This window comes from Neolamprologus brichardi, chromosome 6, assembly GCF_056152115.1.
Source record: "Neolamprologus brichardi isolate AB-2024 chromosome 6, ASM5615211v1, whole genome shotgun sequence".
Taxonomy (NCBI): Eukaryota; Metazoa; Chordata; class Actinopteri; order Cichliformes; family Cichlidae; genus Neolamprologus; species Neolamprologus brichardi.
Window position 1 is genome coordinate 36,064,184 of NC_142109.1, and position 19,511 is coordinate 36,083,694.

A 19,511-nucleotide genomic window follows, 5' to 3' on the forward strand; every position below is an offset into this window, starting at 1 on the left:
TGCTAGGCCCACACACCTGCTCTTTTATTATTTTTCTATCATTTTCTTTCTTTTGTCGTCGCGCAAAATTCCCATTTTTATATAAGAACACTGACAGAATCGTGACAAATCCGGTTTTACTGAGAACCACAGAGCGTGTAGCATTTTAAATGCTTTACATGACAGCTTTTTCTTTTTTTATTAATATTAAAAACAAATAAAATGATCTGAGCACTTGTGGGGGTGGGGGGGGAGTTTGAGCTCGCTGAATAGGATTATTCAGCCGCTGATGACAAGCCAAAAGCTCCATTCAGGATTCAGATCATCTCCTCCTCCTCACCATCATCACCATCATCATCCTCAGCGCTGCCCCGCCGGCTCCACACACCTGTGCGCCTGCCGCCTCTTCCGCTTTGGTCGCCGGTGATGACCGGAGGACGTCGTTTAAACAATAAAACATCGTTTCTGTGCTCAACAAGCTGCCAGCATCAGTCCAACCGGCCGCGGTGAATTCCTGTCATGGGCAACAATGTTTCGGGCATCTCGACGCTGCACAGAGGTCAACAGCAGGGCTTCCACAGACTCCGCAACTCTCAGAAAGGTGAGTTACCTGAACACGCTTCGTAGTTGACGAGTTTACGTCACTGCACTGAAACTGTTGGTGAAGCTGATGGGAGAGTTTCTCCTGCTGCTCCGGGATCAGCTGCGCGGTGGTGCTGAAGAACAGCTCCCGGCTGCAGGAGGCGGGCCTGCTGCCTGTTCGGGTCGCGCTGGTTGATGCCGGGAGGTGCACGTGCACGTTTGTAGGGGCAGACACGTCAGCACTGAAAACATGAAGCTCGAGGAGTTCTTAATACTTCTGTAGCATTGCCCAGCCACGGATGCTCAGTATGCTTGCTGTATGAGAACCACGAGGCCAAGCAAACACTCGGGATGTTCGGATCTCAGCCGCGCGAAAGTCCGAGATTAGGAGTTGTTCCGCGTTTGATCTTAGCATTATGCTCTGGGACATGTTCTGATGTCACCTCTAAATTATAAAAACATCTCGTAAAGAAAAGTAAAGTCGGGATGAATTTATCACTGATGGATCGAGAGGTTACTTCCTCTGTCCTGGTCTGAGAACAGTCCTCGTGCTGCTCTCTGACGCCACAGAAACAGGAACTAAATAAAGAACTGAAACGTTGGCTGCTGTAAATTTCTCAAAGGTGAGAGCACTGTTACCAAAATGCAAACAAAGAAGTCATAGATCATAAATCGTGAGGGTGAATAATTTACAGCAGTCTAAAGGTTTGCAAACATTTAGTGTATTTAAGCTGAAATACAAAAGGCTTCATCTCCTGTACGAGTTTTTATTACTGTGCAATCCTTTAGTGAAGTGAAACCGCACAAACATCAGGATGTTTTTTCTGTTGGTGTCATTTCTTGTCATTTTAGCTATGTAAATGTTATCTATATTATATTTTATAGTATTTAAAGTAACAAAATAAATACTCTGTCATCCAGTTTCAGCTGCAGCATTTTAATTCTACTGTTTCCTAGTTTCATATATTTGGTTTTACAGCTTTACATTAAAATTAAAATATTTTTTGCATGACACTTTAGTAACTTTTTTAGGAAAGTTCACTTAAAGATGTGAGAAAGCTCACCTGTAGTCTGAAGCTAAGGCTTCTGCAGTGAAGGCTGAATATGTACGTAAACATGCAGCTGTACGGTTGCGTGTCTCATTACACTTCAGTGGCTCCATGTCTCTGCTGGTGTCTGGATTCAAACATGGCGAAGACGATACAATTTAGTTTTGGTGTTTTTTATTGGAATGCAAAAGTTATAAATGGATAGCATCTCTTTAGATTTGGTAAAGTATTCCACTCAGCGTCCCATCTCAGCTGAAACTGTCAGCGGTTCTTCTCTGCTTGCAGACCTTGTTAGCCAGCTTGTTAACTTGCAGGTGCGGCTGTTTAGTTTGGGCTGCACGTTGGTGTGCAGACCACAGCTTCAACCAGATTCAACAAAGTTTACTAGAAGCTGAAGCGATGTGTGGCTGGATTACAAGTTCAAAAGGCCCAGATTTGGCTCAGGAGCTTGAATATTGTCACATGCAGACAAGAAGCGTAATTATTTTTCAAGTTATCTTCATAGTTTCCTTTGTTGTGTTGAGTAAAGACAGAAATTGTATTTTTCGGTACATATTGTATGGTAACTGGTTTGCTTTGCATGTTTTATTCACAGTATTTCTAAGAACAGACCACAGGTCTTAATCTAAAGCTAAAGAATAAACTGTGTTTGGTGCAACCAAAATGATATTCCAGGACCCACTGGACTGCGTCCCACGTGTCCAATCATGCAAATTACCAAACGGCCCACCTCCACGTTGCTCGCCCTGATCTCGCTGCTACATCTGGATTGCAGAGGGGGAAGTGGTGGGCCTGGGGGAGCGGTTTAAAATGAAGCTGTCTGCAGGATAATCACCATAAGTACACACTTTGCCCTTCCACGTTCTCCCTCGATCCGCAGCACGCGTTATTTTCACATCACAGGAACGAGTGAGTCAGGCGAGGGGAGGCGAGGCGGCGCATCAGAGAAGAACAGGGACAATTATTCAGCCAGGTTGCCTTGACAACCACCCATAACATGTGCAATAGTTCCCATGGTGATGGATTCCAGAGTGCGTTATCAGCGGGAGTTGATGGCTGATTGGGATAAGAACCAGACGACGTCACCGGCAGCCGCTCGGTGATGAAAGGATGTGTTTGTGCTCTGCGTCCCGCTTTATTAGGCTGCTGCTGGGACGCAGTGATTAGTTGGATGTGGAACAGAGATATTCGCCGATCAGAGTCGGGCTGAGACGGTGTATATGTTGGCTGTTACCCCCCCCCACGTCCGCCGCCGCCCCACAGCCTGCACAACTCAAACACACACTCGCTTCTTCAGCAGAGACGTAAAATCATTGGTTTTAACTGATAAAGAGAGCTCTCAGAGAACTGCTGACTCAGCTTTGGAGCAGTGACCCATTTCTCAAGTACTACAAACACCGAGAGACCACAGAAGTACTTCATATCAAAATATTTGTTTAAATTTAAATTATTTGGCAGTTTTTTTTAGCCTATTTGCAGCCCGACACAAACATACTGTTAGAAAGTAGGAATGGCTGCATATTCACACTCATAGCGCACAAACAGCAAAGAAATCTGCAAACAGATGTAGCTGCAGGAGACAAGCAGTGCGATAATGTGTGCGTCTTTCTAGAAATCTAGTTCTGCTGCACAAAGACAGAGGCCGACGTGGGGAAATCGCATGCGCCAGAACAAGACGAGTTCTTTCTCGTGGTTAAACAACCGTTTAGTTCCTTTCTCTCTTTCTCATCTTTTTTTAGAGCCAAACTTTCAATTCAGTGTTATTTACACAGCGCCAAACCACAGGAACAGTCGCCTCAAGCTTCTTTATATTGCAAGGTAGACCCTACAATTATACATACAGAGAAAAACCCATATGACCCCCTATGAGCACTTTGGTGACAGTGGGAAGGAAAAACTCCCTTTTAACAGGAAGAAACCTCCAGCAGAACCAGGCTCAGGGAGGGTGGGATGACTGGTTGGAGTTCAGTGCAACTAACTGAATTTGCTTTCACAAGAGTGAATTAGTTTGTGTCCTTTTTACTCCGTAAGGACTCGTTATCAGTGAAAGAAGGCAGCAGAGCAAATCCTGCACTTTCAGTGTTATTAATTGGCAGCTACACAGTAAGATGTACAGAGGCCAAACACAGGTAATATGTGACAAAGTTATACTTTGCACTGTGTGTGCAAACAAGATACTGCAGCGTTTGCTGATCTCGGTCATATTAAATAAGACATAATGTTGACTTTGATAACTCGAAGGTATGCACACTGACAAATGAGCAGCTTCACAGTCACATCTCACCTCTCACATCCAGTTTCAAAATGATGATTCCTCATCGTAGGGCTTCGTATGCTTTGGGGTGGCTGTAGCTGAAGAGGTAAGGCAGGTTACCCTGCAGCCTAACACCAAGTGGCTCTCCCGTGCATCAATAGAGCGTGAATATTAGATAGAAAGAAAAAGGTGAACGAGGCCTGTATAAACCACTATAAGTGCTCGAGTAGAGTAGAAACGCTTTATAAAAACCAGTCTCTCATATCAGTGATGATCCTCTACATCAGTTTGACAAAGAAGTTGATGTTTACACCCTCAGGAAGTTGGAGGTCCAAGGAGAAATCATAGATCTACAGAAACAAGTAGTCACAACGACACTTTGAAGGACTGTGAGCAGGCCAGAGGTGCTAAACTTTCATATTTTTATGCACAAAGTCACAAAAATGCATCCTTCTCTCGTGCACACAGATTAGACGTTTGTAAGCTCAGTGTGATGAAATGTGTCCTCTTTATAGATTTTTCTTCTTTGGCTTCTGCAGAACGTTCAGAGTGCTGCAGCTGCTTTTCACTTAGAACTTTGGGGCAACAATAACACAAAATGCGTTTGCAGACAGTTTTATTGGCTGTTGTGTTTATTGGGTTGCGACACGGCCCGTGTAGAGACAGGAGGGAGGAGCTAAACAGTCTGAGCTGTACATCATCACTTTTTCATTAGCACAGGCTGATTTAGTTTCCACCACATGATATTACTGCGAGGGCACCGCAAGGGCATGTTGCTACCTCACACACACACTGACCAACACAAACACACAGATGACTGGTTCACATAGTACTTTTCTGTTGTTATAGTGTGTACTGCTGATAGTGGACGTTGTGGTTATCTCAAACCTAAGCTGAAGTCTGGGCTGATCATTTTTATCTGTGCAGCATTCGACACGTTGCATCCTCGGCTTCTCCGCCTGGTCAGGAGTGGAAACTTATTCATGGGTTAGGGCTGTTTTGGCCATGAAAGGTGGTTATAATGTTATGCCTGATCAGCATCAGTTCAGTTAGGGAGTGTTTCTGTGGAGCTCCATGATGGTTACCAGACCAGGAAGACTGTTTTACCTGAAGTCTTTTGAGCAATATTTATTTTAGCAACAACATGTGCGTCAAGAATCAAGAATTGAGCTACTTGAGTTAAGGGTGGGCGATAGAAACGATATAAATTTGGCCAACGATAGAGATTTTAACTATATCGCTCTATCGCAATAGCGCATGTTGATGATGTCATCAAGCTGCGCCTGTTTTGGTCGAAAGCATCCCAGCGGCTACAACCATTATGGCGGGCGACAGTCATAGCAAAGAGATGAAGCACTTTTAAAATATGGGGAAAGCCAAAAACTGTGTTTCCTCCACTTCCGTAACATTGATTCATTAATGTTAAATTCTCTCGCAGCTGCTGTGTTCCCATGTTGTTGCAGTATATTAATAACTAACCTCGTATTGTGGATGAATGATCTCAGTTGTTCTCCTGACTGAAGTTTGGCCCGTGTATAGCATCCTGCTATGTGATTGCATTTGTCCCTGACCACCAGAATCCCTCACGGTAACTTTTATCGAGTGGAAAAACAGTTGGCGTTCACCCTCCAGCTTCACTGTGCTAATGTTATGCTAACATAGCTGTGCTAGCAATCACGTAGCACAACATTATATACCAGCTAGCCCAACTTCAGTAACCCTGCAAACGCCACTGCTGTTTAGTTTTCTGTCTTCATTTATGTTGGAAGTGGTAGCAGAGCTGTACGTTTTAATTAGCTTCAAAAATCTATCAGTCAGAATATGGTATGAAATGTTTAGGTGGAAGCTAGCGAGCTAACTTCCTGCTAACTTCTAACTCCGTTAAATTTAATAACTTCTGTTTTCATGGATGCATGAATATTAAACTTAATTGTTACACCTGGTAAAGCAGCAACGCTGATGATTTTATTAAAGATGAAAGAATTTAGACCGTTTTTAACTCTTAGTGTTCGTTTGACTTTGGGACCTGAAACTGACGGAGTTTAGGACCCAGATTACTCCGTGAAGCTCCTCACTACGGCAGCCGTAATGCTCTGACGATCCATCAACCAGTGCGGCTTACCAAAGTTGTACTAAAACATTTTTTACAGATTTCTGCAGCCAAAATCGGTTCGAGGTCAGTAAGAACAACCAGAATTCAAACATAAGGCACACTCTCGATTTTTGAGAAAATTAAAGGATTTTAAGTCCTTATAGTGAGGAAAATATGTTATACAGAAGAAAATAATATATCGTGATATATATCATTACCACACATGCTTCAAATTATATCGCGATATGGATTTTAGGCCATATCACCCAGCCCTAACTTGAGTCGTACATTAGTGTTAACATAGTAAAACAGCAAAAACTACACAGAAATGTAGCTAAACTACTACTTTTGCACGTAGGTCACAGCACCTGAAGGGCAAATTCTGTGTTTTTTGTAGCACAAGATCAATAACCGAGTAACCAAAGCAGATGATCCACTAACTTGTTAACAGTTATCCTCCATAATGTTGGCAGGCCTGTTTTGAAATAGAACGAGCAGCAAACTGCCCTCCAGCTGGATTCTTTCATACCCACTGGAGACCATAAAGCATCATCATGTGATGTTTTTATGGCTTTTATAACTGCTCCGGGGTTTTTCTCTTGCTATTATCTGGCTTTAGTTGTTTTGTGCCTGATTGTGGGCTTGATTTTCTGAAAAGGAATGCTTTGTGGTCTGAAGGCTCTCCGGGGAAAAGAAACCCTTTTACTGTCTAAATGAAAGTGCCTGATTAAATAAAATGTATAATTAGCTTTGTGCTAAATACCTTCTGTTTGCTGATATGTGCTACAGGTGCTACAGAAGTAGAACATGTTGTAACTCCTAGTTTGGTGGTATTTTTTTGACATATTGGAAATTAATGAGCTCCAGAGTTTGTGTGTAATAGGAAACTGTTAGTCATCTGAACTTAGGACAAAGCCTAATCAGAATTAAGTGCACTTGGTCTCTCGGGAGTGGTCATTAAATGAAATGATCCTGTGTGAGTTTTGAAATTAGTGAACCATATTTCACACGGGGCACAGTTGAGTGGAGTCATAAGACACTAATAATATAGCCGAGGAAATATTCAGGAAGCAGTTTTCTCCGTTTCTTTTTGCAGCCGTGACCTCTCTGCTGCCTTTTTGGTGATGTTTGACCTTTCTTATGCAACGCGGCGTCTCGCCTGGAGTGTTTCTGAACATCCTTAACACCTGCCTAAATAAGAAGCGCGGCTACGGAGAGGTGATACGGGCGCTTGACTCCTGGGAGGACTGGAGCTCCTCGGGCGCTGTAATGCAGCTTTCACACTTAGTAAACAAAACAACAAAAAATCCGACAGCCAACCCAGACAGTTGGCTGTGCTGGATGAGCTCATCAGGTTAGACCATGTGTCATACTTATATAAGACAAGCAGCTATTTCAAGATAGTTATTAATGCATTTTGTAATGGTGATGCATCGGTTTACTCTTGAAAAATGCAACAATCTGTTATGTTGCAATGCGCCCGTGTCATTGACGGTCACAAATATGAGGTGAAATTGATAAAATGCTCAATTCTTTATTTCTAGCACAGTGAATCTGTGATGAATGTATTCGTCTAATGGCTTTGTGGTTACTTTATTTTGCAAACAGGACCGTCTCTGTTAATCACAGATACCGGAAATGTGTCGAAAGCGTGCAAATGCATCATTTTGTCCCCCGTTATGATGGGAATACTTCCTGCTTGTGAGCACAGTAACAGATTTATGTTTTAATGGATCTTTACGGTGGAGAAGAGCAGCTCGCCGAGCTCCGCAGACTCCAAATGAAATAATTACGCCTGCTTCATCTGTGCTCGTGTACATGTACAGTGTGTTCTCCGAGAGCCTGTTAAATCATGTAGCGCTCAGAATAGTGTGTTTTTCTGATGCAGGAAACAGTATGTTAAATTTAGGTCAGTGATTCATACGTTAGTGTTAGTTAACCCTTTCCAAGCACAAAAGATCCTGCAGCCGGACCAGACTGTGGGCGAGCGCAGCTCACTTAGTGAAGAGCTCATCTGTTTTGTTTAAAACTGATGCAGATTTAATTCTGATGCATCAGAGATGCAGTCGAAAGCGTTCAGAACAGCCTAAATAAACGCCGAGCTACCCAGTTATGTCTGAGGAGCTATTAAAAAAAATTGTTATAAAATAAAATTTATTTTATAAATATTATAAAATATTATTATATATTATTATAATTATTATAAATATTATTAAATATTATTAAATATTATTATAAATATTATTAAATATTATTAAATATTATTATAATTATTATAAATATTATAAATATTATTAAATATTATTATATTAAGTAAGTAAGTAAAATTTATTTATATAGCGCTTTTCACAGATAAAAATCACAAAGTGCTTTACAACACAGGAAATGGGAATATAAAAACAATAAAACAGTAAATAAAACAATGTAAAACAATAAAACTATAAAAACAGCATAAGATATTATTAATATTATTATAATAATTTGTTTTATTTTATTTTATTTGTTTTTATTTATTTTTATAAATAAAATAAAATTTTATTTTATAAATAAAATAAAATTTTATTTATAAAATTTTATTTTATTTTATAAATAAAATAAATTTTTATTTATAAAGTTTTAAAAAATTAAATTTAAATTAAATTTAAAAAAATAAAATCTATTTATTCTTATACATGCAGTTCTGATTGGAGGGAAATATAAACGGATTTCATTTCATATTGTGGCCTGGTCAGGAGGGGAGCGGCACCTTCAGCAGAGTTCTGACAAAAACCAAACCAAGAAGTCACTGCGACGATGTTTACTATAATAATAGTCAGCACTAGCTGGGTAGCCAAATGTATTTCTTAGACTTAGATGTGGAATGCTGTTGTTAATGATAATCACAATTTTCCATCAGTGTAAGAAAAGAAACGATGTAACAAACCTCCTGGGTGACAAGTAGATCTTTGATTAGCATCTTCAGCACTAACAGCCCAGAGACTGTGTATAAACGATGGACAGAACCACCATGACTTTGATTATGGTTTCTGTAATCCATCAGGTTGGTTAGCATTCATAAGACACCTGTCTACTAAAGCAACAGATTTGGATAGCACAGACTTCGACAGTCTGCAGCTCAGAGTGCTCTAAAATGGGCCAACGCTGCAAACCAAAGCGATCCAAGAGGGTTAGCAAACTGAATTAGCAGGGAGCTGCTGCAGCTCATGCACAGCACTGCCAATTTTAAGCCTTGTCCTCCTCCTGTTCCTACAACATTTCAAACGAATGTTCTCAGAAGCCTAAATAATAATTTCCTCCCACACATGAGTGCTTTATTAAGACTTGTGTCTTCCAGCACTAACCTTCGTGTGCCACCTTTCTTCTTGCTTTGTTGTAGCTCCTACATGACATCAACACTTACTGCACTGACTCTCTTTCACGACACATTACAATAGCCAATCAGATGTTTCCCCATAATAAAGTATAAACTGTTTAAACTAGTGCTTTCCTAGCAGCACCCCTGCGTTACTACAAGTAAATGTCTACTTTTTAGTTCCCCATTCAATATTATTGAGTGAAATAAATCACACTGTGATTTTCCCCAGTCAGTCCTGTCACATACAGGATAATGGTCACTTCAAAGTGTCCCTATAATGGTCCATGTGGTGAAATAGATCCAGTGCAGCTTATTTAATGGTATTGATGTTTATCTTTGTGCTCCTGGCATCAATTATAAAACCCTCTGACTCCAGTCCAGCGGTTCTTCCTGCCTGGCTAACATAGTTGGCTTCGTCACTTCCCCATAAGGTCTCATGTGCATCGTGTCCCCGCAGAAAACACAGCTTTCTGCATTTCTGCTTCTAGTTCCACCAGTTTATTGATTTGCATCATAGAAATTTATGATAGCCAGCTTTTCCTTGCACACACGCTTTACCAAAGGTGGCACAACCACCTCCCACCCCACCTTCCCTGTCCCGTCTCATTGCCACAAACCCACTCATGATTAAATTTAAACAGGGTGTTAGCCGTCACTCCTGCATACATATTAGGTCCGATCTCTCCTTTTGACTGTAAATGAACCACTTGAAGTACCGACCAATGACAATCAAGTGTGTTGTGTTCCAGTGTAGGATTAACAATATTATTACTACAATTAACACCTTCTTTGAATTCCCCTCACCTCACCCGTCTGCTAAGAAGGGTCAGGTAGGTAGAAGTCATGGATTTGTATGCTTTCCGTCTTGGACTTGGAATTAGCATTCATGTCTCCTGCTATGAAGGTCACTATCCCTCTTTTCTCTTTCAGCAGCTTAAAGCAGCTTTCATGACACTTGCAGTTGTTTGTCCTTCCCCACACCCCTTTCTCCCGTCCAGCCCTCCAGACAACCTCAGCACAGCCTTGCTGCACTGAATCCTGGCAGACAACATTGTGTTGACCTCCAGAGTTACAGAATTTGTGTTTCCACATTTTCTGTGTTCGTGTCATCCAGCACATCTTGTTCATGTTCTCTTGCCTTTCACGAGTTAGCAGTGTGCACAAATCCCCTGCAACTAAAGCATCTTTGTGGTGAACAGATTTCGTCACAATGAACCTTTTAAATCTCTCAAAAAGGTTATTTTGGAGTTTTCTCCCTCAGCACTGTTTCTGTAGATTTCTTTCTTGGGCCTTTTTGTTATTCCTTTTGCACTCCTGCTGGTTTTCAACCAGCTCCATCATGCTAATGCTAAAGGGCACTCCTGTAATCACCCCTTTACTGCCACTGGGTCTCTGTACTCTAGCTTTTACAGCTCTTCAGATTTTGTCTTTTTACACACTTGTAATATTTCCTGCCTTTTCCACCTGGGTATCTGTGTTACACCCAATCAGCGGGTTTCCATCCCCTAACACACTAGCATGCTTGTGTTGTGAGTCGCTTTCTTTATTCCACCATCACTCTCAAATATCACCACCACGTGAAGGGAATTCATCGTAGACCTCGTTACCTCACCCTCACAGTCTTGCTCCTTTCACCATCTGCTGCCTTTCATTGCGTTTTTGCATCCATCCTCATCAACATCTCTCTCCACCACGTAGCATATTACTACCAGACTGTTCGCCGACACTTCCACGTTAAACTCAATCCAAAGTCTGTTAATCCTTTCAAACAAACTCTCACAAAAATCTCTCTTTTATACTTTACCCTTAGCAGTATGATCATCTTTGTATCAGTTAACATGGGAATCTATGGGGCCTTAGGTGTGAAGCCAGCCCCAAGAGGCCATTAGAGGAACTGCATTTTTTGGCTCTTGACACATGGCTGCAGCTTTGGTACAACATGATCGACAGCTGTGAGCATGACCAAGAAAAAAAATTAAAAAGGAAGGATTAAGTTTTTAATTAAACAAACAAGAATCAGATGGAAACAAAAGTAAATGGCCAATAAAATAAAAGGTAAAGACTCTATTATTGTAGGGGCTTTATCCTACAATATAATTAAGTGGTTTTTGCAATAAAAGTAACATTTTAGGATAATTGTGCATTCTCATGCATCACTGATAATGGTGTGTTGGATCAAATATTGTCATTGAAACAACACAAATTAATTCTGTGATGAGGCTCTGCAGTGTGGAGCCACATGGCCTAATGTGACCTAATGTAAAATGTCAAAAAAAGAATTGTTTTCCTCTCCGAGACCACCAAGCCAATTCCAAATTACTTTCCTCCATGGCAATGGATCAAAAAGAAGCATATTAGCTACACAAATAGTTTTGATTGCACAATTTAAAAAAAGAAGAAGAAGAAGTTGGGATGGAAGTCATAAATGTGGAAGTAAATGCCGGCAAAACGCCAAGTCAATCAGCATGTGAAGTGATGCTTTGCTTTTTCTTGCATGCTAGCAGTGAGAACATTGTGACAGGAAGGTGATTATTTTCAAATTAAAACGGGCGAACAACACCTCATTTAAAATTCATTTCACACATTGTAGCATGCAGGGAAACACCAATATGCATATACAGTCTGATCACTGTAATAAGAAAAATGAGTGCAATTCAGTAAAAATAACATCTGACTCAATGTTTGCAGCCACTTTTTATAGTGTGTATGCAATTAAGATACAATTACCTTGAGGTATTTGTTCACTGCATGAGAAAAGGATCTGGTGCCGGATCACGACATGTTTAACTGAAACGACCTCGTCGTTTTTCTGAGAAGCCGTTGATACGACGTAGTGCACTTTAACTTAGCATCAAAGTCCTGTTAGCATAAATGTGATTAGTCTGTACCATTAAAACTTCATCTAGATAATCACAATCTTAGAAGCTCCAAATACATGTATGCTCACATATTTGTTTGGCTGAGAAATTCACAGGCCTACTTCATAACCCACTTTATAGCTAACAGACTTCCGTAGCTAGTCCCTAGGCTAATGGCTAGCATTCCTGGGTTAAAATCATGCGTCATCAGGCAGGGATGTTGTACTACTCCCCTGTGGGAGAGGGCGGTATCATTTCTTTTCCAACACTAATTATATCTTTATCCACGACAGTCTTTATTAGATGCTGTGAATATGTGGTACGTGTTTGCCGCGTATGTGTGCGCACTGCTAATGCTAGCATGAACAGATGAGTCTTGCTAGCTTGGAGGCTGTAGTGGGTTGAGCTAACTCTCATCCCAACTGTTTATATTTGGTTATAGGAGCTGGAGCGGGCAAGTTATTTACTTATTTATATTATTAACGTCGGAACACAACAGTTACACTTACCAGCCAAAGACTTGGCAGTCACAAGTTTTTACCCAAGCATGCTGTAATCCTCCTTCTGAGGTACACTTCAGACTGACCGCAGTGACTCTCAGACAGACTGACAAAGGTTTGCAAACAACTGCCATTCTAATTTATAAATGCAGGCAGACTGTCAACATTTTAACAACATTATGAGTTTAAATACCTGAAATTAACCATCCAGAGCAGCAAATATTGAAAATGAGGCACGATCTGATATCGTCGTGTTGGTGCTGTTCCAGGATCAACATTGCAAGTGACCAATCAGAATGTTGTGACGTCATACTTTTACGATTTCGGGAAAAACCAAAAAATTGTACTTAAGCTGTGAGAAACCACCTCTGTCCGCCAATCAACGGACCCTGACCCTAACCCTTTAATAAACGCTAAGCAGAATTGATATTGTCCTTGCAACATTGGAATTTCATAAATGCACAAATGGCTTGGCGCGCCAAAGAATAACGTCACAACAATGTGATTGGTCACTTGCAATGTTGACACCAACACGACGATATCAGATCATCCGAAAATGAGAGTGCATGAAGGGTGGGTTGGGTGGAAACGAAGGTTATTTGTGACAGAAGGAGAGCAGCAGGAGTTAGAGGAAATATGAGAGTGAAACCTGCAGTGATGTATGCTTTGGAGACGATAACACTAACAAAAAGATGACCTTTTCACTGGGAGTAACTAAACTGGATAGAATTAGAAACGAGTACATCAGACGAACAGCTCAAAGTCGGAGGGACAAGGCTGAGATGATTTGGACCTGCTGGACATGCTAGACACGGGGTGAGATGGAGGAAGATGATCTGCTGTGGCGAACAAGAAGACAACGCATCAGACTGAGCTGGTCTGTGCCGACAAACACAAGTCTGCGACCCGTCGGTAGGTGACGAAGTTCAGCTTGTGACGAACGGCCGTTCTGGTAACGCGGTCTAGAAATCTTTGGAAAAGGAAAAATGCCCAGGACAATTTGATTTCTTCTTCTTACACTTTTGTGTGCTTACTGTTGGGTCTTTTTTCATTCGTAGGTGTTTAAACTTCAGCTTCAGCTAAACTGCATTTAGAAAAATAACCATTTATCAGTCAATATCAAATTTATTTCTATAGCACATTTAAAAGCACACAGGGAGGTAATAACTTATTCAAAGTTAGGGGCATGACTTCCAAAAACAATAACTTATTTTCGTTATGGTGAGAATATTCAGTGTTAACAGTCTTTAACATCATGTAGACAGTTAAACAGAGGCTGCAGTGAGACAGGGAGATCCAGGTTCAAGGGGAAGTAAATTTGGATGTCATCAGCATAACACTTAAAGGGGATGTTGTATTCCCTGAAAATAGATCCCAAAGGCAGCATGTTCAAGGAGAACAGAGTTGGACCCAAAACAGCCCCCTGTGGAACACAACAGGAAGAGTATTTGTCATTAGGTACAGAAAAAGACCTCTCTGATAAATATGATTTAAACCATGATAAAACTGAGCCTTTAAGACCAACAATGTGTTCAAGTCTCAATGAAAGTATTTTATGATCAACTGTGTCAAAGGCTGCAGTCAAATCTAAAAGGACTAAAACAACCGAACAACCTGAGTCGACCATTGGAAACTCTTAAAAGTGCCGTCTCAGCACAGTGACGAGATTTAAAACCAGACTGGAACTCCTCACAGACGTGTGTCTAAAAAGGTGCTTGAAAGCAACTTTTTCCAAAATGTTAGACATAAACCATTTTTATTGATAAACACGCTTCAAACCTCACATATATTCATATAATAATTGTAACATATTTGGATATTTGTGGCTTTTACTCAGCTTCCCCTTTTATAAACTCTGTGGAGTTGCTGAACACGCACAGTGGGCTGTTTGTTCCCATATCACAGAACGACGCCATTAAAACGCATCTGCTAGTGTGTGTAAAAGCAGGCGATGTTCCTGTATTTATGGAGACGACTCATATTTTGTGCCTGGACAATAGTTACAAGCCATGTGACTATAAACGTAATTGTATCCCGCTTGTAATTCACGTGGGAAAATTCAGGTGTTTTCTTGCTTTCGGTGCCAAAAGGATGTCTGTAAATCTGCTGTAAATAACTGAAATGAATACATCTTTAATGTTATTGCTGTGCGAATGGCGAGATGGGAGCACTTTATTCCACTGATGGTGGCGATATAAGTAAGTACTCATATGTGAATACATTTCATTCAAGTCTGAAGTGGCGCACGTGACTTCATCTGCCGTTCATCGCCTCTTTAACGGCGTGCGCTGCTATTAAAACACGCACACGCAGATGCTGCGTTCCAATCATTTTATATGCGTGCACAAAGAGGGATCTCCCCACGGCCTGCTGCTCTGCAGAGCTGCTCTAGTGTATCTGATGGGATAATCTGCGTGTTGTGCTGCGGCCCATGTGAGGGAGGGATTACATATTTATTTGGGGAGTTTTCATCCCGCCTTTACCATCTGTCACCAGTAGTGTGGCCGTGGGACATTTACCACAGCTTTATAGTGGAATGATAGGATAAGAGTGGGAGAGATTGTGCACGGGTGTGTGACTCAGAGAGAAAGGGAGGAAGTAACCACCTGCACATTCAGAAGCACCAAAATCCCCCGTGTCATCTAAAAAAGGAAAAGTTGGGGGCTTTTCAGTGAAGTCCAGCAGCAGCACTGGGACTTTTTCCCATGCTCTGAAGGGCGGTCTCCTCATAGTTCCTCTTTTAGTCCCAGGGTGATTAAGAGCCAACTCAGTGCTGATGTCATAATCCACGTCCTGTCACATACATTACAGCTGGATGGGTGGTCAGTTCACTTGGCCAGTGTGTGTGTGTTACACCGCGTTTGATTCATGAGATGAGATCCTGAAATAGTCAGCTTATAGTTCAGTAATCAACCTGAGACTGACTTCAGGAGGATGGGCACAGACCTGGCCCCCCCTGCATCAACAGTGACCGTGTGCAGAGGGTCCCAGCCTGCAGACTCCTGAGCACTTTCACCTCTCGTGACCAATCCTGGACTGCAAACACCTCAGTGGTCACCAAGCAGGCGTAGTAGCAGCTTCACTTCCTGGGAGAATAGCCTGGGTCAAAAGCTGCAGGTGCCCTTTTACCGCTCGTCCATAGAGAGCGTGCTGACACATCGTATCACGGTGTGGTGCAGGAGCTGCACTGAAGCAGAGAGGAGGAGGCAGCAGGTCATCGGCACGGCTCAGACCATCGTCGGCTGCTCTCCGGCCTCCCCGCAGGACTCATTCGCCTCACGTTTCCTCAACGTGGCCACAAACACTGACAGGGATGTGCACAAAAAGACTCACAAACACTCGCTCTACCACCTCCTCTTCCTCTGCCTGCACAGCCAAGTGCATGTATTTAGCAGTTTTTATATATAGTACTTTTTAAAAGCTCTGCATACTTTCACATAGGAAATATTTTTCTGACCGTTTCCTTATTTGCATATCTGACGGTACAAAATCAACATTTACTTCAGCTTTTACAACCAAAAACTGCAACTTCTCAAGTATTTTTATTGAAGGTTTGAGTTTTGGTCATTTGTTTGATGTACTTGCCTTTTTCTTATGTTCCTGATGTTCCTGATGTGTGTCTTTGTCTCTGTCTGCTCCATTTTTTGTTTTGCTGTATCTGCAAGAAATTAATTTATCTATAAATCCAAAACAATGAGCTGAAACATAACTGTTTCCCACCTGAGGACATGATGCCTGCAGTTCCTCTCACACAGCATCTCTCTGTACGTGTCACCGCTCATATTCAGTCCTGACCAACAGCTTCCCCTTGGGTCCAATGTGCAGCTTGGTTTCCTGTAAGGACGAGCTGCAGGAAAGCAATAAATAAATAAATACCATAAGACTGCTGGAACAGCCAAAAACCAAGTGCATCGCTCAGGGATCTGCACTGGTGTATCAACACTTTGTCTTAATGAGACAAAAACAACAACAAAGTTCTTCCTGGTTTTCAGAGTTTCTCTGATTTCAGACTTGTGTTTGTATTTCATTAACTGCTCTTTCACATGTTGTGTCTAATTACCTGCTGAATGGTGATTACGTTAATCAGTTGTTGAATATCAGGAAGAAGTCCATTTCATTAATTTTTCTGTTATCACTTTAAAGAAACTGTTTTTTTTCCTGCTACAAGTGTGCAGTGTCTTTGTTCTCCACACTTCTCCTTCTGTTGATATTAAGGAACTTTATGTCTCTGCTGCACATTTTGAAGATGGCTTGAGGCTTGTTTTTGTCTTAAAGAAGGAAATCGTTGGATTCAGGACACAGAAACTTTTTATTTTTAAGATTCAAACTTTCCTTTAACAGAGCTTATCATCAGGGTTGGATCAGGTGACCCTGAAGCATCCTTTAGTTATGCTGCTAAAAGCTCCTCTGGGCCTTCTTCTTCTCTGCTCACCTCTTTTCACTACTTCACTGCTGCATGACGTTAAATTGTATCTCATCTCAGCTTCATAGTCTGAATTTCGTCCTGTCTCCCTGTGCTCTCCTTGCACTCCTCTCTCTCCCCTCACCCCGAGGCCGTCCCTTCCCGAGTCGGCTTCTGCCGAAAGTTTCTTCCTGTTAAAAGAGAGTTCTTTCCTTGTCATGGTCCCTTGGTTTGGGGCCAGGGTTTCTCTAGTTTGGATAAGTCTTTCTATCCTATATTGTTTGTTTGTAGTCTTGCCTTTAGTTCTTAGTTTAGCTCTTTGACTATGTTAGTTGTTAGGTTGTGTATTTTCTGCTTCCTGGTGTTTCTCTGTCTGTTTCACTTTGATAGCCCTTCATCCCGTGTGTGTTTTGTTCAGTTTTGCTTCCCCTGTCTCCTGTCACCTGTGTGCATATATTGTCCGTGTTCATGAGTTCCTGGTTGAGTTCTGTCTATGTGAGTTTTCAGTCCTGCACTTGGGTCGTGACACCTACGCCTTCCTACCATTGCCTGGCTCTTTTAGTCGTCTGCATCGTATGTTACACTAAAAGCCCCTCCAGGTGACTGTTGCTGTGATTTGGTGTAAATCAAAATAAGCTGAACTGATCTGATCTGCATGCTGAACATTGCAGTGGTTTTTCATTTCCACCTTTTATTGTTTTCTGTGACTAAAGATAATTCACAGGTAGAATTATGTAACTGGTTATTTGGTTGTGTAATGATAATAATAATAATTTTTAAATAAATGTCTCTTCTTCTTCCTTGTTTGTAATCACAGAAATGCTCTTTGATTAGGACTGGCATGTAATTTAAGTCACGCTCAGACCTCACCGGCGAGGGCTGGCCCGGTGCGTGACCCCTTGAGAAGAAACAGGCCCCCAGATTGTGTTTTTAATGACTTCAGCTTTAAAACTAAATGCTGTAATAATACCTCTGGTTTGCAGCTGTTACTGAAGCTCGATTTATCCAAATGATAAAAAAAATAAAGTATTCTGGTTTATTTCGAGTATTATGCAGGTAGTTTTGCTTTTGCATACTCGTCTTGCTTGTACTGTGACAACAGGGAAACAGAAAGGCGCTCATAACTCAGCTGTTCTGGGAAAATTTGTATAATAGCAAAGAGAAAGCCGCAGTAACGTTCTTAACCAGCCTGCAGGGTTTCTTTACTCATTTATCTTTATTGTAATGCAGTTGAATGACTCATGAAATTGTTGATATTAAAAACCACACAGTGAAGAATCTTTAAAAGAATTCTGGCTTTCATTTTTGTTATTGCAGAAATTTTCTATAATTATTGGTTTTGTCGCCGGGCTAAAGACTTCCAGCTGCTCAAATTAAACGTCTAGAGGAATATCAAAGCATAAATTCAGTTCTGAGAAATCAAGCGCTGACTCAGTACCCAGGCTGGGCTCAGTCCATGTTTTAGTTTGTTCTCTGTAAAATTCTGTGTATTCGCTGGCCGTAGCATCTCGTTTCATTACCACAGGTCCAAACACAGAGAGTGCGCTGGTATCGTTTGCTCGCAACTTTAACAGCCTGTAAATTCGTCTCATTTGTTTTAAATAATCTTACTTTACATTTGTTTCAAATCATTTTTACAGCAATACTATTAGTGTTATTACTAGCAATAATATGAGCTACTGCTGGTGCTCTTTCAGATTCTTCGTTATGTATCAAACGGTGCATAATGTTATACCTACTCAGTGATTGTAATCATAATTGTTATTAATATTAATACGGTGAATTATTAAGTATTTTTTCAAATGCTGTCATTATTAAATCTTGTTGTAAACCTGTGGTGCTCACACAGGCGGCAGCTGCAATATGCTAACAAATTAGCATGTTAGCATCGATGCTAGCTCTTGGCTTGATTGTTCTGGTGAGGCTGTCAACACTGTGCATAATGCAGAATTATAAAAGGAGAAGTTGAGCATAATTGTAATTAATATTAATACTGTGAATTATTAAATATTTTTTCAAATGCTGTCATTATTAAATCTTGTTGTAAACCTGTGGCGCTCACACAGGCGGCAGCTGCAATATGCTAACAAATTAGCATGTTAGCATCGATGTTAGCTCTTGGCTTGATTGTTCTGGTGAGGCTGTCAACACTGTGCATACTCAGAATTATAAAAGGAGAAGTTGAGCAATGCTTTTATTAAAACAGGAACTCCTTGAAACAAATTATAGCTTTATGCATATTTTTAATAAGTTCACAAATAATCACAGCTATGATTTGCAGCTTATTATCGCTCACACTGCTGCTACATATATACTGCAGCTGTCTTCAGAAACCCACCCAAGCACATTTTAATATGACTAAATTATCAGTGCATAGCTATAACCTCCCTCTCATCTTCAGCATGTATGTTTTCAGCATTGCTTACTTTCTAAAAAGGAT

General features: G+C 41.0%; 1 protein-coding gene across 1 annotated transcript in view; it reads left to right on the top strand.

Moving 5' to 3' along the window:
* Positions 1 to 275: 275 nt before the first annotated feature.
* The window catches only part of neurl1aa (neuralized E3 ubiquitin protein ligase 1Aa), a 76,921-nt gene continuing 57,685 nt past the window's right edge, over positions 276 to 19,511 (top strand). Inside the window, exon 1 of the mRNA XM_006799599.2 lies at positions 276 to 580. Within this exon, the coding sequence (XP_006799662.1) occupies positions 499 to 580 (82 nt within the window). The 5' untranslated portion in view covers positions 276 to 498. The remainder of the gene's footprint in view (positions 581 to 19,511) is intronic.